This window comes from Fringilla coelebs (genome assembly GCF_963513975.1).
Source record: "Fringilla coelebs genome assembly, chromosome: 4".
NCBI classification, from domain to species: Eukaryota; Metazoa; Chordata; class Aves; order Passeriformes; family Fringillidae; genus Fringilla; species Fringilla coelebs.
Genome location: NC_140032.1, coordinates 53,838,780 through 53,861,119, shown reverse-complemented (window position 1 = coordinate 53,861,119; position 22,340 = coordinate 53,838,780). Strand labels below are relative to the sequence as shown.

The 22,340-nt window shown below is 42.0% G+C and overlaps 1 protein-coding gene across 7 annotated transcripts in view; it reads right to left on the bottom strand.

Annotated features, from left to right (window-relative positions):
- Nucleotides 1–22,340, bottom strand: part of FAM13A (family with sequence similarity 13 member A) — a 117,687-nt gene that overhangs the window by 28,244 nt on the left and 67,103 nt on the right. For 3 of the 7 annotated variants that reach the window (XM_084204843.1, XM_084204845.1, XM_084204847.1), the window contains 6 exons: nt 18,979–19,020; nt 9,407–9,451; nt 7,701–7,880; nt 4,634–4,820; nt 1,711–1,787; nt 995–1,037 (listed from right to left, as the gene is read on the bottom strand). In XM_084204843.1, the coding sequence (XP_084060969.1) occupies nt 995–1,037; nt 1,711–1,787; nt 4,634–4,820; nt 7,701–7,880; nt 9,407–9,451; nt 18,979–19,020 (574 nt within the window). The remainder of the gene's footprint in view (nt 1–994; nt 1,038–1,710; nt 1,788–4,633; nt 4,821–7,700; nt 7,881–9,406; nt 9,452–18,978; nt 19,021–22,340) is intronic. The other 4 variants (XM_084204846.1, XM_084204848.1, XM_084204844.1 and 1 more) reach the window with 3 other exon arrangements.

The window sequence follows — 22,340 nt, the reverse complement described above, 5'->3', positions numbered from 1 at the left end:
AGATCCTCACCTGCAGTTCAAATTCTACACTTAGGGTGTAGTTTATTTTAAGGTTATGATTTCATATTTAAATGTATCTCCACCAGGCTAATTTAAAAGCTTTATAGGAGTATTGCGTGGCATGGCAGCAACAGCAGCTTTTCCACACGCAAGTGGGTACGTGAGGAACAAGCTGTTGCAAAATCCAGGCACTGGAAAATACAACAGCTCATGAGCAAGTGCAAGGGATTACTGACCCTCTGGGAGGAAAGCAGGAGATCCATGTTCAGGGATCAAAGGCAGCTCTGAAGACCCTTTGCAGGGGCTACATATTTCAGGGTCCCATAAACTTCACCAGCTAATCATAGCTCAGCTCTTAGCAAGCTTTTACCTTTCCAGAAAGCCAGTGCAAGGAGTGCTTGAGTGTGGGGTGTGTGTGTGTGTGTGTAAGAGAAATGGAAAGTTGGGGGAAAAACTGCTGCCATCAACATCACATCTCCCCTCCTGACATCCACCCCAGCCATCAACTTAGAAAGAAGCAGGAGATGATCCAGTTTTCTAAGACAAATGGGTTACAGACACCTATGTTCAAGAGCAACAGGCTGCAGTAGGAAATGACAAATAAAAGGCCAAATGATTTTAGAGAAATCAAGAGAGACAAACTAATCTTACTACCCTGGCAGATAAGAAGTCAGATGTCTTGTTTGCCATAATTAATAAGGGAACTTCATGTCACTTAAACCACAGTGCTGACTTCAGCGATCCTTCCCTTTTTGGCAAGGAGGCATCAAAGGGATTGAAACAGAAGCTACCAGACTCCCCAGTGGTTGAGAGGCTCCCTAAATTATGTAAATAAAAAGCAGGGGTAAGGGACAGAAAAAGTACATGCTAACTCCATTTCTCTTGTGGAAAAGAAAACTATATGCATAACTACTTGTTTCTGCTCAATAAAACACTCATTTAGAGACCACAAAACTGAAACACACAAACAGCAACAAAAAAAAAAAATACTAACCTGAGAATGCCTGAAAAAAACCTCATCGTTTTCACTCTCCTTGCTATAAAAAAAGCAAAAACAAAAACAAACCAACATATTACAAACACAAAACCAGACTTATCTTGTAACAAAAACAAGCAGGACTTCTGCACACAAAGGTTTTTACATTCCTGCTACTCCTGCACACTCACTAATTCGCCCAGTAAATGAAGGGACTCTCTGGGCTGCAGCACTTCAAGCTGCTAAGCTATGCATTTCTTGCTTCCTCTCAGGAGCTATTTGAGAACAATTATGTAATTTAATTCCAGTGCCCTTAATTCAAACCAATACACCTATCCCAACAAATGTAATTGTTGAGAGAAATTGTCATCTCAGGTGAGCAGAGTGAGGCTGAACAGCTCTCACAGAAGAGTGAAGCACAAGGGAAAGGGCTGGATGCCCAGCCCAGAGGCCAGGTGAGACAGGCCCTGCAGGTGCTCCACAGCTGATTTCTTTTCAAGTCTGCACCATCAGCACCTTCAGTGACATTCCTATCAGGCTGGGAAAAGAGCCTTGGTGGCATTTGCTGCAGGGCAAAGCCTACACAAGACACACAGTGCCTCCATGAAGCTCTGTTCTGTGGCATACATGTCACCCCCACAGCCTGGGTGGGAGATCTCTCAGGCTGTACTACAACCACAGGGAAATGAAAACATATATATATATATATACACATAAAATAAGATTAAAATCACCTTTCTTCAGATAAAATTTCCATGTCATCAGGTCCTGTTCTCTCTATAGGCTTGGATGAGCTAAAGCTTTCCATACTCTGCAATACAGTAAATATTAAAGCAGTAAGATATATATGAGAAACAGATTCAGGCTGCAGGCCATTAAACAGATTAAATACAGAAAGATCCAACAGGATTTCTAGGAAAAAGGTAACACTCACACTACTGCCCATTGCACTAAATCAAACCCCACACTTTATTGCCCATAAACTGCAAGAAAACCCAACTGCTCACTGCTTTGTCTCTTTCATCAGACAACCTCAAATGTCAGAACAGAATAAAGCTGCATGGTACCTTGCCAGCTCCCATTTTACAGACTGACAGACAGCCTAGGCTTGGGAGCAATTCTTCAGTGCAACTCCTGGAAGACCAGGCAGCAAAACCCACAGTAACCTCTCAGAACTCCTTTATGATCATATTAGAAAATCCTCCACTTCTCAGCCAAACCCTTCTTTAGATTCTTCTTATAGAGGCATATGAATGAAAAGAGACTGCAGAGATGTAATGCTGGCTAATCCAAATGCAGGGCAAGCAACCCAACTGGCTACGACCTCACGTTCTGAGATTCGTCTTGGCTACCATTAAGAACATGAACACTGCTATGTACTGTGAGGACAAGCCATGTGGCCACTTCAAGCACATGTCAAGGAGGCCTTCTACCCTGGGTTTTGGGCAAGTCCCTCTAAAATAGAAGGAAGTGGGTTTCTACTCTGGAAACTATATGCACAGACTTCTTAGGGCTGCCTTCTCTCATCTGCTACACCTCCAGCCCCATATGGTGACACAGGTCAGTCATTCTAGCCTTGCCTAATTTGATTCTTCAGGTCTTACTGATACCTGGCTAGCATGTCCCTAAAATGCAGTTACAAGCTTTTAATGCTTTGTGGTTGGTTTGCTTGGGAGTCTAAGTGGAACTGACAGTTTCTCCACCGCTGACTTGTGCTTTTGAGCCAGATGCAATCAGACAGCTCAGAGGAAAGCTTCCCCACACTGTCCTACATACTCTTTCAGGCTTTGAAAAAAAGGAGTGCTCAGAAAAGGGTGTTTAAGGAGAGACAACATCACGAACTTGTTTACATGACAAAGGCCTATTAGTAAATGCTAAGGTGCATGTTATGTTATAACCCAAGTAGGTAGCCTAATTGGGGTTATTATTTGATGTGTAAAGGTGTAGCCAAAAGAAAGCTAAACCATCACACATCCTTCTGGCAGTCTCTGAAATGCAAGTATGTAATAAACATACTCATTAAAACTTAAAAAGCAGCTTCTGCTCTTCCAAAACAATAGCACCACGCTCTCTGCAAGATGTTTCATAATGATACTTGCAGTTGATCACTTGCAGTTGATGCACTCTGACATTTCCTATAGCAGAGCAAGCAAAAACCACACTGCTGGTCATCTTGGGCAACATGCTTTTAATATAAGATTAGTTCATTTTACACTCCTTTCAGCCTTTGCCCTTCAAGAGATCAAAAAATGGGGGGCAGGGTAAAGTCCAGTGGACACAGCTAAGTTTGAGGACATTTCTTCTGGGCACAGTTGAAGACTTCATGAATGCTTTTCAGGTCTGCAGCAGAAGTGGACACTTCCACCAGTATTTACTTCTTAAATCCTGATAAAAACTCTCATTTACATTGAAACTGCTTTAGACTCCACAGGCACAGAGAAAAGGTGATGAAAAGATCATTAGCACTAGACCTTTGCCTATCTTAAAGTACATTGCTACAAGCAAAGACAGAAGTGTGAATGTGTCTGTCTCACTCTGCTTTCATGAAGTATCACATGAGAAGATTGTGGATACTGAGCACTAAATTTAAGTTACTAAATTGAGCACGGTGTACAATTTTTGGCATCTTGCCTTCTTTTGATCATAATGAAATGCAAATCCACCTCTCTCTAGAATCTCTGCACAGGGTAAGAGTATCAGATCATTGCAATTTTGTGATCTAAACAAAATGAGTCCAAACACAGGTCAGATTAAGAACTTGCTTTCAGCAGGTTCTAAAACTTAATCAAGCATCACTGAAGGAAATGCCCTATAGGTCAGGACAGCATTTTCACACAGCTCCAGCTGTTCCTGTTAACCATGCAATGCATGCTTGGTGCAGGCACAGCACGTCTGCCACTGCATGCAAACCCTGCGCTGAAGCACAGCTGCTGACACCCTAGTCAGTGTTTGCTCTGGCTGAGAGGGAAGGAAGGTGAATCAGTTTTATTCTACAGCTTGTAGAAGTAGGCAAACTGTCCTCTACTGTGAAGGTCACACAAAAATATGCTGGAAAAGTTCTACAGTATTCCAGGTTTTTGTAATGTTATAACAAAGTCATTGATGTCTTCAGTAAAAGGTGGACAGAGGGATCACCTTTTGGACCAACACACTTCCAAGTGCTTTCCAAATTGCAAGCACCACAGCAAAACACAGGCTTTAGGGCAATGGCATAAAACACCTTTACCATCTCATTATCAAGTAGTCACTTGAAATCTAGTTTCAGAGCTTAGCAGGAATATGAAAATAAACTTGATGTGAATATGAGAACCTACATCTAAGGTTCCAATCTCCTTGCAAGGCTTTTGAAAGATGGGAAAAAGACCTATATCCTTTTATGATTTCCAAAATGCTTCCCCAAATTCAAAAGCAAAAAGCAAAAAGTGGTAGAGAGAGAAAATGACTACACATGAGGACAGCAGAAATATGGCTCCTCACTTGCCTCATCACAAGGGTTACAAGTGTCAGATCCAGTGTTTCCCATAGACCAAAATAGGCACTGAGGCCTGTAGTGCAGGCAAAAATGACTACCTAAGGGAAACAGATGTGCACTGAAATAAAAAAAGAGCTTTTCCCATCCTAGTAACAGACATCAAATAGTGCAGTGTGCTGGCTTACCACAGGACTGTCCTGGTTGTCATTAAGCTCTGAGAGCTTGGTGCTGGATTTTTGCCGTTTTGATTTATTCCTTTCACTAAGGTATCCGGAGCTGGTGTCTTGTAATTTTTCTACATCTTGAGCAGCTAGAATACAATCTTCAAGACTGCTGAATCCAGAAGGAATGTTCTCCTTGTTGACAACTTCCCTAAAAAGAAAATGGACATTACAGCAAGAGGTTGTTTAAAACATTCTCTCACTACATTTATGGTAGCAATAGAGAACTACATCATATGGGACTGGTGCAGTTCTGGCAACACCATCTATTCCCTATGAAACCACTCTCTCTGGTTCTTCCCAATGCAGCCAAAAACGCACACTGTGCAATGCTAAATCCCACTGAGGAGCAAAAGCCAATTGTATACACCTCAGGTGAGAAAGCTGTGAGGATCCATGTTTGGGATTTGACTCACTTGCCACTAAACCCAACACACAGAAGCCTTCACATGGAAGCTGGACTAGCCCCTGACTGCCTGTGCAATTTTTATAGAGAGTATGAAGCATATTTTCCTTTGAGACACGAGCTTTTAATTTAGAAAAGTGATTCACAGCTGCGGTCCAGGGATCTCCTTTGGCGCATGACACCGCATAATTGGCCCTCTTACTCATAACTCTCAAATGCAAGAGCAGGACTGGGTGGTGCTTTAGCCAAATGCTTGATTTCTATTTGGGAATTAGACAAAACATAAAAGGGAATGTACCTCTGCAATGGTAACACAACTGCTAGGACAGAGGACTGTTTTGCTATGTTGGGAAGAGGATGGGACAGCCAGCCCTAAGCCACCACGTGACGCACTCTCTGGGACTCTCTGGGCTTGCAGGGTTTGTGCATGTTCACCAGAAGCCTGGCTTATGGCTTATCTGGCCCTGTTGGATCCTTCAGCAGGCAGCTTTCCATTTACCACTTGTTAAGTAGTCCTCCCTCTACTTTGCCCAGCAGTGAAGATGCACATACACATCACTACACCACGGGAACAGGAGAAACACAAGGCATCTCATTACCCTGCCAGGGGCTAAAGGCAGCTTGCTTACACTCGACACTGAATCGGGAACATTTGCTAACTCTGTGCGGCTGTCTTACACAGTGCTGTGCAACTCCAAAGCCTGCTTTCATGAGCAGCTGGAGAACTCATCTAGACTTGACTGGTGTGATAAGAAACCAGTTACTCTGCAGTATCTGGACAGTGCCAGCATGGCAAGTATTCAGAACAAAAACAAAACCAGAAGGTTACAGCGACTTTCTAGATGACAGATCTCTAGGTTTTGTTGGTGGATAAGAGATACAAAGAGGTATGATAAATCTCTGACTAAACTTCTAAGATAACACATTTGCCTTTGTGGAAGTTTTTACAAACCCTTCAGCAGACCAATTACACATTCAGAGCCTGTAGATCATGTAATCTTCAAAGCCTGGGAGTTCACCTATGTGATTTTGTGATAAACACTCTTCCTGCCTGTAGTCCCATTTTGTGACATTACAAATCCTCTTGTGATCCATCACAAGGCAAGGAGATGAAGTCACTAACAATCAAAAAACAACAGAAAGACGTTTTGAAAGGAATTCTCAATTTTGATAATTTACCCAGAGAAATCCCAGCAATCTGACCTAAGGGAACCAGGGAAAACAATCTGGACCACAGCCAGCATTCAAATCCTCCAATGTGCTTTAAATCCTTGGCTCCAGCTTTCTGGACCGAGCCTGAATGACTGTGTCAATCATATCTAGAGGCAGCTCTGTAACTCAGTGTTGAAGAAAAGCCCTGCAGTACTATATGCTTCCGAACACGTACACTAGCCAGTCTCTGACCTACTTACCTGAGAAGCCTGTCAGCAGGGCTACTTAACAAGAAAAACTACTTCAGAGCTGCTGCCAGATACTTTGGTGACTTGCAAGAGCCAATTTCCCAGGCCACCTTTACAGTTTATTTTGATTCACTATGAAAATGGTGGGGGGTTTTTTTGTTGTTGTTGCTTTTTTGTTTGTTTTGTTTTTGTTTTTGTAACTACAGATTTTTTTTGTACAACAGCAGCACTGACACATTTTGGGAAATACCATGGATGCAATATTAACAGGAGGTATCGATGGCTATGCACCTGTATAAAAGGAGCTTCATATAAGAAAGTACAGATCCAATAGAATTTGGGAAATTCAGCACCCAGGAAACAACAACAGGAGACTAGATGTTTATTTTGGAATCAACTTCAAATCCTAGCAATCCAAAACTGCAGTGAGGCATACACATTCCTTTCAAGAACTAGCTCTGTGATACAGATAAACACATGAGTTGAACCTGGCCTTGTCTGTGCTACAGTTTCTCAAATACAGCTGTGCCTTGTGTAACAAGTTGGTTAAAGCTGAGGTGATAATACATTTGTACCACACAAGAGATGTCAAAGCTAGAATGAAATATAAATAAAATAAAAATAGAGTATGAATGGAAAAACAGGTATTGTCTTCACTCTTTGACAGACATTTAAGGAAATTCACTACTAAGTAATGTTTAAACTTTGTGTAATACAGCAGATAAAAAAAAATCTTAGATTCTGATTAATCAAAAGGAAGATTTTTCTAATTTCAGACAAACTCCCAAGTCTCCTCACTAAACCCAAACACAAGCTGTGCCTCCACACACAAAAGTGGAACTTAATCTAATTTTTGAAGACATTCTGAATTCAGAAAAGCAGCTGAGCTCAATGTTTTCATCTAAAAAAAGTTAAAGGCAGCAAAGCCAACTGCTTGGGAAATTTCACTAATGCAACAAATACCGTAAGTCACCAATTCCAAATACCGTAATTAAAAACTTGACTGCATGACCCCCCTAGATTCTTATCATGCTTTGCCCCACTCCATGATCTAGCAAACTCTACATTTCCCAGCTCTGACTGATGCAATGGAGCTCTGCACGGGCACTGCAGTCAGGGCAAAGGTCAGTGCCTTTCATAACAGAACGCAGCACTGCCTTGATAAGAAGAAATGACTGGGGTAGATTTAAATATACTTTCCAAAACAAAGAAATCAGGCTCATACATGTCTCTGTTTCTCCGGGCTTCCTCCTGCTCTTTGTGGTGTCGCCTCCTCTGCCTGGCAGACACATTAGAAGAGGCTGAAGACGTCCCGGATTCAGAGTCCTCTGAACTCTGGCCGCCTGAGCCATGAACATCAAAGAGATGCTGCTCCACGGCTGAGCGGATTGTCTTCTCTAAATACCTGTCAAGCCGAAAAATAAGGTCAATTGAGCTCAACGATTTGGTGGAGCTCCCTCTCTGTAACAATAAATAAAACAAGGGTATCTGTGGGTTATGTTTTTTAGGATGGCAGCCCAAAATGTTCTAGTGCTACCACATAAGCAAAGAGCAATGCCAAAATCTTCAGATACCCGCTGGTTCAAGTCCCTCAGAATAGCTGAGCCTTCCCAATTAGCATTGCTCTTTTTATTTCTAGGGATGTCTGAAATTTCAGTAATACAACTAATTTTACTTACTGCAGCTACAGACACTGGTACCTGACTTTCATCCTCCACTTAAAAACCCCTGCCGTGACAAAATTGCATTTGATGCCCAGCCATGCTGACAGGGGTCAAGTCTGTTATGCAAAACAAGCTCAGAAGGCAATGGATCAACTGCAAGAAGATGATTCACTGCTGTCTCACAGAGGGATGACAATATGCAGTAGCTCACTACGAACTCCTCACATACATTGTGACCAAGCATGGGTTTTGTTCTGAGTTCATGCCATTTTTACACATTCTTGGGCCATATCCTTGTGCATCCACAGCCACCCTGACTCACACCCACTGGTGTGAGACCACCCTCACACTCAATGCACTAAGATGGCTTCCACACAAGCCACCACAAGAGAGTCCCTGCAGTTGCATCAGTTAAAGATGTGGGACTACTTGAATTTTCAACACAAATGATTTTTTGTTTTGGTACTGCCATTCTCTTGTACTATTCCCCTCCTTCCTTCATCAGAGGAAGCTTTTATGGGAAAAAGATTTTTTTTTCCATCTCTATTTCTTGCAATGCTTAAGCAGTCACTGAAGAATGAGTTTTTCAAACTTGCATGTCCAAAGTCCATGTATGGCTTCTACTGTTTTTTCCATAATTAAAATATTATTTCAGGATTTGCTGGTTAATTTTCTACTGAGCAGCTACAGTATGGGAATCTGTGCTTGGGCTCATTTCTCCTTTACAAAAGCTTTGCTAAGTTGCTATACTTGAAAGCCTGCTGAGACTGCAGTTCCTGGAAAAGTCAGAAGACCTAAGCAACTGCAAAAGCCCAGATGGTTTAACTAGACAAGTATGTCACTATTGACAAAGATCAGTTCTGCAAACCCATCAGCCATTGGGAATTCCCAGCTCCAGCAAAGGAGCCAACTCATTTTAGCTCTGCTCCTCCCAGTTACAGCAGTAGGGTCAGGTCACGTCCTCTGCTGGGATGCAATAGGGAGCAAACAAGAGCAAGAAGATGACAAAGCGCAAAAAAGGTCTCAAAACATGCAAGTTCTGCCTAAGCAAAACATCACAGGCACAGTGAGCAAAGAACCAAGGGCCTAAGAAGTTTTCAGGAGGAAGTGATTTATTATCATTGTAGATTAAGTGCTTTGGGAAACAGTCTCTTTTTTTTTTTTTTTGTTTATGTAAGAACTACTCTTAAAGAGAAATCAAAGAATAACCAGCAAGACTTTAAAAATCTCCAAGAAAGATAGCTACAGAATTGTAAAAGACACTTACTCTCCTGTAGCAGGAACGTTGCTACTGACTTGTGATACGTGAGTACTGTATAAAAGAAAAAAAGAGAAGAAACGTAGATCTTATTATCAAAGCTCTTTGCAGTGCTAAGATTCAAAGGTCTGAGCTGTCTCAACAACAAGTGTGTACACGACACAGGTTTTCCCCTTAAGGAATTTTCACTCCCACTGTGACGTGGCATATTTTGACAAGTCCATATCCTCAACAATTAATTTCCCTGTCACTCCCATGAAATAGGCAAAGGTCTAACAACAAGTATTTCAACCTCAACATGTTACAGATTTTTTCTTTTCTTGTGAGCTTTCTGCTGCCGATGGTTTATCCTCATGACAGCAGTCCTTGTCTTTTGAAGCTGACTTGAAAATATATACACTTAATATTTAACTGCTCTCTCTGTTTAACTATTCTCCCTTTGAACATGCTCAAAGAACATATTCATATTCTTTGCTTCACATTTAAAAAATAAAATCTATGCATGCTTCTCTGGTTTTTACCTCGGTCCGTTATCAGGCTCAGGAAGAGCTGACACAAATGTAGATGTTATCACTTGCTGTTCAGAGCCCTTCTGAACAAGCTGACCTGGCACAGGTGTCACTGCTTTCTTCCCTCTGCCAAGCTGAGTCCCATCCTGCCCCTTCTTCATCCACTGACTCAGCTGACTCAGCCTTGCAGATAAGGTGACACTGCCTATTCATCCTTCCTGTGACCTCCCTTAAGTCAAATAAACTACAGGCCTAGGGGTTTCATTTCAAATTATCTCCGTATCAGCAGAGTACAACTGGCTGATAAATCCCAGTAAAATGTGGTCAGGGTACAAAAGCCAAGCTGGATGCAAGATGTTCTTCCTTCCAAAACAGCCAGTCGTCGCTTTCAGTCTTCACCAGTTTCTCTCAAATAATCTCATTGCAGAACCATCAACAGCTGATTTGCCTTTGCTACCCAAAGGTTTCCTCTCTGCTTCCCTTGAATACTTTGCACTTCACTGTATGGGGCTAGAGGCAGCTAAGAAGCTGCAGCTCTCTCAGATAACCCACTCTGTGGCTTTACTGAGTTCGAGTGTCACTTGGGTAGAATGCAGGCAACAGAGGAAGAGAAGGATAAATGAGGAGTCACTACAGCTATTTTAACAAAACCAACAAACCAGGGTGACTCCTCCCCACAAACACCCAGCTGCAAATCACACTTGCAATGTGCTTCAGGCTGAGCTGGTGTGCTCACCTGGCTCTAACCACACACACATCCTTGCTAGTCCCAGCCTCACTCAGTGCTACTCTCCAGTCCCAGCACAGGACACTGGAGTGGTGGCACACCAGGAAAGCAGTCATGGACTTGCCAGTATGTTCCACATTACCTGAGCAGGACCTGAGCAGTTGTGCCATGCAGATAACTTCACGAAGACATGCAAACAACTATTACTGTACCTATTATTACAGATTTAATATCTGCATACAGGAAACAAAATTTGCAAGATCACACTCTTCCCACATCTAATATCTTGACTATCAATTACAGGATGGTGTTGGAATTTGAAGTGCACATTTCAAGCTCCCTACTTGCTTTCCCGTTTGCTTACAGGAACTATGGGGCCTCTTCCCAGCACAAAACTATTTTTTAAGACCTGGATGTTAATATGTCTCCCATGGAGACATATTAACAAGTAAGGTGCTAGTGTGGTAGGCTAACTCACATTATAAGATACAATTCATGTGCTTGCTACAGGTCCTACACCTGTGAGGGTAGATTAATGCTGTATCACCTTTTTATAGTATTACCTGCAAGCCAAACTGAGTGGGCACTCTTTTCTTCTCTGTTTTCAGGAGAAGAAGAAAGGATTGTTTGGATTTTAGCTTTTTTAAAACATCCCTAGGACATAGCTTTTTCTACCAACAAAATTTTTTCTAATACTCCAGTACATTCTAATTCACAGTTAACTGTGTGCTTTACTAACACCAATTCAGTTTTAAGTACATTAACCTAATTTTTAATGATGTGTAACAATTAATTTACTATATCTAGAAAAGCCCTATTCAGGCAATACAGATTCTGTAAGAAACACAGTAACATGGTGATTTTCAAACTACTGACAAATAACAAGGAAGTACGTATCCTTTACATGCCAGCTGAGTGGATGACTACAAAATAAAGCTCTGATATTCTGATTTTATTGTACTGAATCCAAGTTTATCCTTAGCTCTGTGATAAGTTAATGCTCTTTTATTAGCCCCCTCTCAATAAGACAGAGATTTTAAATCAGAGTTTTTCTAGATACACTAACTTCCTTTTAATTCCACAGTTGGTAATTTTTCTGGCTATTTCATTTTGAAGCTTAATTTAAATGTGTCACTAAATTGCTTTACTTACTCTCCACCAAGCTTTCTTACACCAAAACAACTGGTGGAGGGGAGAGAGTTACACAGTGGTTTTAGGATTCGAGCCTTCTGCAGGACAGAACAGGCAGTGCAAGAGCAGGTTGGCAAACGCAGACACCACCCTGTAAGGATTGTGGAGCCCAGATGAGCAAGCAGGCAGGCAGGGTGTATCCTGCGGGGTTTTCCAAACTTCTTGGGTGGCAGAAGCCGCTCTGCTGTTGGATTTCTGGGCAGCAGGCAGGGTGAGCCGTGCCTGAAGAGCCCTCCTGGCTCTTGTGCCCGCCTGTGCAGGCAGCTGCCCTGCTCAGTAAATCATGCGGACAATGGAACTCATGCTCTGCTCCAGTTCATTATTTTCTCCTCACATCTGCTCCATTTCACTGATACAACGGTCAATTATCTCCACAGCTAGATTATCTTTATTAGATTATGCAGCTGCTGTTGCAGAGCATGCTGAGAAATACCAACTTCTCACGGAAATTACAGGTTCTCCTCAGGTGACAGACGGCAGCAGGACAGCTTCCCAGTGCTGGGGGACTTTTACTTTCAGAAAGCCAGCCGGAAAACCTTCATAAAGGCACACAGCTGTTTGAAGTGCTACGAACTTTTGAACTGGTTTCTTATGACCCTCATGCTTCTCCTTCTGGGAAGTCTGACCTCTAGCACATCCCGGTTTTGTCTAACTTGTTTACCCAAGTCTTCTGCTCACTTTCAGAGGTGCTCTATCAGCTCTAGATAATGTCTTACTTCACACGTAAGGCAAACTCTTACTGCATGGCCTCCTTTTTTCTGTTTCAGCCCCCAGGACAAGAAGGTGCTATCTTCCATCACCATTAAATCTCACCTGCGCTCCCTAACTAGTCCTCCCTAAGTTTAAAAGATGTGCACCAGAGTGAAGATTATCTCAAGCAATGCCTGCAGCTTGTCTGGTCTGCGTTGGGCATCTTGTGATAGCAGATGCTGGATATCAGTGAGTTGGATATTCTCTTGATTTCTTTCATTCATGCCACTATTGAGCAAAGTACCATAGCATCTAGACAAAAAGAGCAACGAAAAAACATCAAACAGAGCAAACTAGGAAACTGACATACTGGCATAGGGTTTTCCTAGACTTGGTTTTCATTTATGAAGTAACTTAATTCTTGACAATACCTAATGGCCAATTCATAGGCTGTACTTGCAGTCTGGTACTAAAGTCACCTGTTGCTGAGATGTATTTACAGTCCATCTGCTTTATTCAGGAAGCAAAGGTGGCTGTTGTTCTTGTTTTTGCTTTTTTAAAAGCCGAGTACAGCAGTAAGAAAGCCCCAATAGATGCAAAAACTTTTTACTGTTTTGCTATTCCAGCAAGGTTGAGGATGTTTAAATGGCTTTGACATAAAAGATGGGAAATTCCTGAAATCCTCCTGAAGACAGTATTTCAATCCCTGATCTAGCGATTCAATCCCTGATCTAGGAAGTTCCTATTCATAGGTATTTATATGGTCTAAATGCTATCCACTCTCCACACTGTGACACGCAATACTGCAAACTCACGTGAGATCCCTGTTAAGACAACTACTTTATATGGCACACTTTCACCAAAGAGAAGTGTGGTGATGGCGGACAAAATGTGAAAATAATGAGTTATAAACAAAACAAAACAAAAGGGGTGTGCTCTTAGTTACTGGGATGTTCCATCACACAAAGGACATGCTTTCATTATTTTCTCAGCACCTTCACACTTTCACAAGCTCAGACCAAATTATCCCTCCTTTAAACGTGGTAAATTATTTTTTACACTACTTTGTTACTACACAGAAAACTAACCCCACTAAAAGCAACCTTATTCAGGATTCCTAATGTTTTTCACTTGCACCTCCTCTATGACAGATGCACACTGACACCTACTGCTTGGAGCAGAGACAACCCTGCAGGGGATTCATAGAGGCCCCGTGATTCAGCTTGGTGAATTTGCATGGCTGTGTCCATGCAGGCTCCCTTGCAGAGCAGGGAAATAATCCCCAGGGAGCCTCACACTTGCATGGCAGCCAGGCACCCAGAGCAGGGACACCCAGTGGCCTGGTGGTGACTTTCAGCCAGTGCAGGTGTGAAGGACAGGAACGTGCATCGCGTTTGTGATGGAGCCCAGCATGCCTGTGCACTTAGCACCTCTTATGGCACGTTCCATGCAGGGAGAAGTGTTCAGTGTGAAGGTGGCCATGCAAATTTCTCAGCAGGTGTGAAATCCAGAGCAAAGTTTTCCAGTTTCTTCCGGAAACTGACCTGAGAACAAACAGCATAAAACACCTTACCCAATAAACTTCGGGGTAAGAATACCTGACCTGCATTATTTAAAGAGCTGTCTCAAATAAAAACAGTTAAAAGGAGAAACAGCCAGATGTACTGAATAATGCCTGCAGGAGTACTTCTAGGAAAACAACCAGGCAAAACTGTCCAATGCCTTGCCTGGCACTCATGGGTATTTAATGCAATCTTTGACACTGCTTGTGATGTCAGGTCTCATTGCAATCTCAGTTTAATGCTCTGAATGTTAACAAGGAAGCTCCAGACTACAAAGCTTTTGCTTTTCTCTCCTGTAATATCACTCTGGCTTATCTCAGGACATACCCATCAGGGAGCTCCTCTGAAAGCATCTACATGACTAACATCACGTCTAAGGCACACAGGCCAGCACAAAGCATGCCTGAAGATTCCCTGTCTTCTGAGAACTCCTTGCACACATAGAATGGAATTCTGCTTACAGGGACTTACTGCTTCATTACCTGAAACTGCTGAGTGTTTCTCAGTACTCATTACTCAAACATCCTGCAGCTGGTATTCACAGTTTCACTAAAGAATTATACAAGGAGCACTTTTTAACAAACTCAACTCCCTTTACCACAAGGTTTTGTTATTACAGAAGGTTTTGGAAAATAAATGCCCTTCAGGCATGACTCCCTGGAACAATCAATCACTTAGCAAGGCTTTCCTCTTCTTTTAACAGTATAGAAATCTTCTTGCCTGGTACTGAGCACAGCTGAGCCAACAAATTATCTAATCAAGGACTACAGAGAGGGAGAAGATAACTCTGGTCAACAATAGGTGAATGGATTCGAACCCCAGGTCTCCCAAACTAGTCAAGCTGACATCATCCTTATTATGCCCAATGAGAGAGGGGTCCAGCTATGAAATTAATAATTTTCTGCCCAAAGAGATTAATAAACTATTTGTACACATTCCCTTTTGCATCAGTAATTATTATTAACATAAACATCCTCCCCTCTCTGTCTAAAACTCAGGGAATATGTGTGCTCTGGTTAATTTCTTACAGTAGCTAGGATGTACATGCTCCTTTCTCCATCTTGTAACAGTCTTCCCGTTTCTTTAACCATCTTCACAAATCTAAAGCTACTGGAACATGAGTGACTTGAAACTGTTTAAGGCTCACCTGTCTCTTATACAGGAGTATCCATACTTCTAAGTGTACTGAAAATACTTCCTTTATATATCCACTGTCATGTGATCACTTCAACTTAAGTATTCTTATCCCATACTTCCCTTTCTTCCCTCCATTAGCAAGTAAGTTCACATCATTTTTTCCCCCCGGCACTTAGAAATGTGAGGAACACCCCTTTCAGGGCAAGATTAGACCGCAGGTATATGACTTTATTATTTATGTTATTATTTCTTTTAGTATAGATCTTACATTTGATGCTTATCTTTATAAATATATATATAAAAATATTTTATACATGTATGACAGTGAGATATTTTACAAATATATCTATATATCTCACTCTATATACTATCTCACTGTCACATATTTTCTCCCAGAGGACACTGCCAACCCATTCACCCTCCTAAATTTCTGCCATAAGCTCAATTAATGAACATGGTTTGACTTTATTATGCTAGTGGCTATCAAGGAAAAGAAGTTCATGGCTCTAAAGGATCTCCAGCAGCAATCCCCTTCCTTTCCTACCAGCAATATCTACAGGTCTCACCTCCTCCCTACCCATGTTTAAGTTCTAGTACTCATGCCCACTTTTTCCATACAGATGGCATGATATAAAACGTTTTGCTGACATCAGACAGATGAAGTCCTTTTCTTCCACTCTCTGGAAGTTTTTTAAAAAATAACATGGTTGTACTGGTGTTACCATGCTTTACAAACCCATGTCACATTTTATCTCATTTACTGCTTACTCTCATAGTGCTACAGACTGTTTATTCCCTTACAAAGTAGCACTGGTGATAAAGTCTTGACTCAGCCAATATTGAAAGGAAAAAAACCCAACCAATCAGTGTCATTTTAAGAAATAGTATGTTTATTGGTGGCAGCTCTGACTTAAAAGTGACCTTCAGCATTTGTCTTATTGTTAAAAACATCAACCAGAGAAACATCTCAATTGTTAGCTGACATGCTACAGCACTGAATAATCAAGCCTGATTTGATCCTACTAAAACTGATTTATGGAAGATGTGCTGGTTTTGGCTGGGGTAGAGTTCATTTTCTTCCCAGTGGCTGGTATGTGGCTGTGTTTAGGATTTGTGCTGAACATGGGATTGATAATGCAGAGATGTTTGTGTTATTGCTCAGCAGGACTTACAGCCAAGGCCTTTTCTGCTTTTTGTACTGGCAGGGAATTTAGGGGTGCATGGGAGGCTGGGAGAAGACAGAGCCAGGCCAGGTGACCCAAACTGACCAAAGGGATATTCCAGACGGTGTGACATCATGCTCAATGTGTAGAGTGGGGGGAAAAAGGAGGAAGGGGAGGGGACATTTCCAGTGATGGCATCTGCCTTCCCAAGTAACCATTACATGTGACAGGGCCCTGCTCTCTGGAGATGGCTGAACACCTGCCTGCCCATGGGAAGCACTGAATCAATTCTTTGTTCTGCTTTGCTTGTGTGCATGGCCCTTTCCTATTAACCTATCTTTATCTCAACCCACGAGTTTTCCAGCTCTTACCATTCCAGTTTTCTACCAAATCCTGCTGGTGGGGCACTGAGCAAAGCAGCTGGTTGCTGGCTGGGGTTAAACCATGACAGAGGGACACAATGTTCCTTCCGTCTGGCAAGAGCCAAGTATTATGCAGTGTTTGGAAGCTAAAGAGCTCTTGTTCTCACTTACTTAACTTGTTGTATAATTATCTATATGGAATTACTGCATTAACACAGCAGTGACCGCCCTGTGCTCAAATATTCATGATTCACTTGAAGGATTACTTGAGCAGTATTTTAAGCGATGCAAGTGTGGCTGGTAGTAATAGAAATAGATTTGACCATCAAACAGCTAAAGCAGACAGTCTTCCCTTCCTTGCCCATGGTGTGAAATGCAATTCCTACATATGTTATGCACAGCCTCTGGGGCAACAACCTGAACTTTCAAAGTTACGCAGAAAAAACCGGCCACCCACTCAAGTTCTCAGTTGTTGAAGCACCAGGAATTGCCCAGCCAGCACCAGCTCTCCAGCCAAATAAACTGCACTTGGCAACTGACCTCAGGATTTCTGATGTGTTACAAACAGAAGCAAGACTTACAAGCTGTTCCCTTTATTTACAAGTAACTGTATCCCAGCAATGTTACAAAAGACACGGGCTTGGCAAGAAGCCTGTGTATCAAGGTGTGCAGCTCCCTCTCTGCTCCTATCAGCCAGTTCTTCACTTCCCAGCTATGTGTTTATTCCTGACTGTTCCCTTCCTATTTGCAAGACAGATTCCCATGGAAACCCATCCCTTCATTTCAGTGGACACACTCAGTCTGTTCTCCCCCCTCATAAGCCTACATCTCTATTTAAGATGTTCAAATTTGCTCCCCTCCTCTCGGAAATGTCCTGCTTTGGTATCAGTTTTCTCAGGTCCACTCCTTGTTCCCCACGTCTCCTTGGTGATCTTGACAAGGTCAGCCAAAGAAAATCTCCTTCATGGATCATCTTTCTATAATCCAGGAAAGGGCTTGGAAGGACAGTTCTGAGCAGTAAGACAGATGGAAATGTAATGAAACCCTAAAATCATTTGAAGGTCACATTTAGCCGGAAAGAAAAACAAAGGGGCAGACAATTTTCAATGGAAAGATATGAAGATTTAAACTAGGAAAAATTTGAGACAGGGGAATGTATGTATGCAGCTACAAAATAATCTCCTGAAGGAAAAGGCAGAATCTCCTTTGACAATTTGAAGCTTTTGAGGTACAGACTGAGTAACATCTGCACAAATGGATTGCAGGGAATGACAGTGCATCAACCTGAAGGCAGACAGGATCATGCAACCAGGCTAGTCCATGAACGATTCCCTGACAGGCATTTCTGCACAGTATGCATTAACTGCACTCCTTCTATGCTTCATGTTAGAAAAATTCTTTAAGAAAAAACCCAAGCTACAAAGATAAACAGAAATATATGCCAGAGATTAACAAATTTCAGACATCACCGTAAGAATTCCAATTATCACTGTTCTCACAAAAAGCACCACTGGGATTTCTTTTTATTTGTTTAAATTCTGTAGAGATCAAAGAACCCAATTAGAATATCTGGCCCTTCCTCCTCTGCAGCCCTTCATTGTTAATTGCTCTGGCTCCTGTTCTTCCACTAAGCATAAATGAAAGCACTGGAACTGAGCCTGCTACTGAAGCAAGCAGAGCAAACTTTCACAGATGTCAACAGAATTAGACCCCTTTTAGAAGCAGCGACTTTGCCCTCCAGTTGGCAAAACAAGAGACAATTTGTTCAAATGCAGCATGAGCACCATTCCCTCCAGTGAGGCTTGCTGGGTACCCAGGCACTCTCCTGCTTTTCTAGGCTGCAGCAGGGAACTAGATGGGCTGCTGACTCACCATCTGGTTCCTGGTTTCATTCTGAGCAGCACATGCTGCCAGTTCCTCAAATCCTGTAGCAGCAATCTCTCCTGTGCCTGCAGATAAGCTACTCGGGCATCTAAGACACGTAACAAACCAAAGAAAAGAGGAAAACCACGTCCATCTTGTAATAAAGACCTTAAACCCTGGGCCTCCTCTCTAAATCCAAAAGAATCACAACAGAGATGGTATCTACAAAGACTCATGCCACTAACTGAGCAATAATTACAAATGTAAAATTAATGCTCACTTTGATTACAGTCCGTTCAGCACTTCTGAACCCCTCCCCATTTAATTCCAATAAGGATTCAACCCCACACAGAAAAATAAAACAACAGAGTAAATACCTCACGTAGAAGGGTGACATAGGCCGCTCATCTTCTTGGGAGCTAAAAACAAAATATATTTTGTAAGTTAGTATGCAGCTCTGACTTGTATTTGCAGCTCAAGATACTCTTAAAAAGCAGAGACAACAAAAGTGAAACTCCACCTGTTACAGAGGTAACACTTAAGTCTGTTTTGTCCTCTGGTTGATGCATGGAAGAAAGCTTTAAGTTACTTTCCTTAAATCCTGGCAATCCAATTCATTTCCCAATGTCCACAAATGTGGCGTAACAGATCTCCTGCTAGACAGCCAGGAGTCATTCTGACTCTGCAACAGTGCTAGGGCTATTCCCATAGCAACAATAAAGCATTTTGCCAGGAAAACCAAGAGAGTCCTTTGCTGTCTGCTGCTCCAGAATTAAACAACCTGCCTATTCAAGCCAAATTTGGGGAAAAAAAACCAAAGGACATCTTGAGTAAGCAAAGAAACAACCATGGCCATAGGTGTATGCAGGAGGCTACCTATTCCCCAGTTTTATCACTCCTGTGGAAAGTTTATCTAAAGGACATTTCTGTAGGCTTGAGATCAGGGATTGCCACTGGCTGGTGTGGAGGTCCCCTGACAAAACATTTAGTGCTGTTTTAGTTGTCAGCTGGCCTGGCCCCAGCATAACCACCTGGCAAGTGACTTATCAGCCCTGATCCAGCTCATAGTGCCTGTGCTGGCACAAGGATAACAATCAGCTGGGACACAGCATCACTCATCATCTCTTGAATTTGGAAGGATTTTATTTATTGGCTTATAAAAGCTGCTCTAAACACTCGAAAAATGGGAAAGAAACATCCCTGTAGGATTTACAACTAGGAAATGAAGTACCCAGGTACTTTCTGCAGCTTCCACTGGAGCCAGCATGAAGCTCCCTCAGCAAGATGAGCTGAAACTGGCCTGCAGCCAGGTAAGCACCCTGCCCTCACACTGCACAGAGCCAGAGGCAGATTCAACCACAGCTCATTTCCAACCCATTGTTATAACAGATCCACAAACATGAACACCAAATTCACTGAGGGGGGCAGAGCATAAGGGAGAAGGCATGATACAAGGGAATCAAAAAGGCAGGCTGACAGATAAGCAAGGCAGTGTTCCAGAGAAATAATCACAGGGATTCAACCCCCCAGCTAGAATATGGAATGATTCACAAACAGACATCTACAGAAAAGACCTTAAAGGACAAGATGCAGGAAACCTAATTTGAAGGTAACACCAAACACCACAGACTGGAAGGAAGAAAAACTGCCCCTGAAATCAGTGTGGCCTGCCAAAACTTCATCACCTCTGAAAGGCAACACTGACTGGTGGGCTTTCAGCAGCTCCCCAAGAAGACTGGGAGCACAGCTGCTACTGGGAACCTTGCTGCCACTTCCACAAGCCTGTCTTCAGTAGCCTGAACAAGCTGCAATGCCCAGAGCTGCTGCTGCTCCCAGAGCCAGGCGGGACACAGCGGTGCACAGCAAGTGGAGAGTGCCTGCCTGTTAACTGAGGCTAACAGCACCCAAAGGGTCTTCATGAGAAACTGCTGCAGCTTTGAGACTGCCTAAAAAAGTTGATGGAAACATGGAAATACCCATTACTGCCTTCCCTGAAGACAAACTGCAACAAAGACATGGGTAGGAACCTCTGCCAGGTGAGGCTCCCTCCCCTGATGGCATGCAGTCGCCCAGCCTGCATGCAGGCTATCACTTTATTTGGCACTCACAGAATGTTTTTTAAGTGTAAAGAAAGCACTTTAAACTCACAAAGCTGCTGATGAAGTTTTTTGCTATGTTCAGTTCACTGCATTAATAGCTGTACTTGTAATCTCAATGCAAACAAATCCAAGTAGCGGACAGAAAACACGAGAAATTTTTTCTCACATAAATGAAAGTTCAGAGCACCATCAAGATTTCTGTGTATTAATGCCACTTCACATGACATCACCAAACACTGTTTTATGTACAAGTGGCAGTTGCTGAAGCCACACCAACCATGCTTTCTTTTCCATCATAAACAGCCCTCTTTATTTCAAGGTTTGTAATTAACTTCCAAATCAAAGCAGCACTATCATACAAAGTCCAAATAATCTTTTACATTTATGCTCCCAATGTGTGTTTTGACAGAGCAGATGGAAAAGTATTATTCAGCAGGGACTGTGAATCCTTTTGCATTTCCTTCCCCTTCTTCCACAGCAAATGCAACTGGATGCTTCTTAAGTTCAAGCAATTTTTCTAACTGTACAAAAATTTATCCACCCATACAATGAAATTGAGGAGAAACAAATATTTTAAGCCCATTAGCAGGGGATGGCAGAGAAAGAAGCTCTTACAGAAGTCAGAAACCAAATATAAGTTTCATTTAGATCCTCAAGTGTCAAGATTTTACGTGGTTGGTAATAATTGTAGCTGTGAAAAACCTCTCTTACTCAATAGTGGTTCATAGTTTTACATGTGCAGCAAATGAGCAGTAGCTGAATCTGGGGTGAAGATTGTAATATGAAAGCTGGTATGGTTTTTGACATAACCATAAAAATCTTCTATATTTCTACCTTACCCAGCAAAGAACTTATCCATTAGACAAACAGGCTTAGCAGTGAATTAAATTTTGGGGGGTTTTTGTTTGGTTGGGATTTTTTTATCCTCAAAATTTTGTCCAGATTTACATACGCTTTATGTCCAGAAGGCAAGAAATAACTTTAAAAAGCTCCAGTTATTTATTCAGCTATCACTGATTACCTGGCCAAGCAGGTGAGTGCAAAATACAGCAGCCTCTTTTTTCTCAAGCATATAAATAGCTCCCCTAAATCCAGGGATTAAGTAGAAATTAATGGCTTCCATGAAATACTTGGGAGATTACCTGACAACTTCCTTCCCGCTAAAAACCAAAACAAACACCAGCCAAACTAAGCAAAAACCCAAAACAAACATAAAAACCCACAACAAACCACACTTGTTCTATTTCATGGGTAAAGAAGTAACATTATGTATGTTTGTGACCACCACTGAAATAATAAAAGGTTTGTCAGACTGGAAGGAACACCAGTTTAGCCCACCAGTTAATTTAGCACATCTTGGGATTATCAGGCACATCCTTTCTGGTTTTGAAGAAGGAAATAGGAAAGCCTGGGTGAAGTCTAACTGTAAAATGATGAATTTCCACTGCAGAAGGAGAGTTACCCTTTTTTGCCTCCCTCTTTTGCAACAGGAATGCTACAGGCAATGTTATATTCACTCCTCACATTCTCAAACAGGTAATAATGTTTGGTTTTTGGCTTTTTTTTCTGATGTCTCATAGAACCATAGATTCATTGAGAGTGAAAGAGACCTCTCAGAACAAGTCCAACCTTTAAATCAT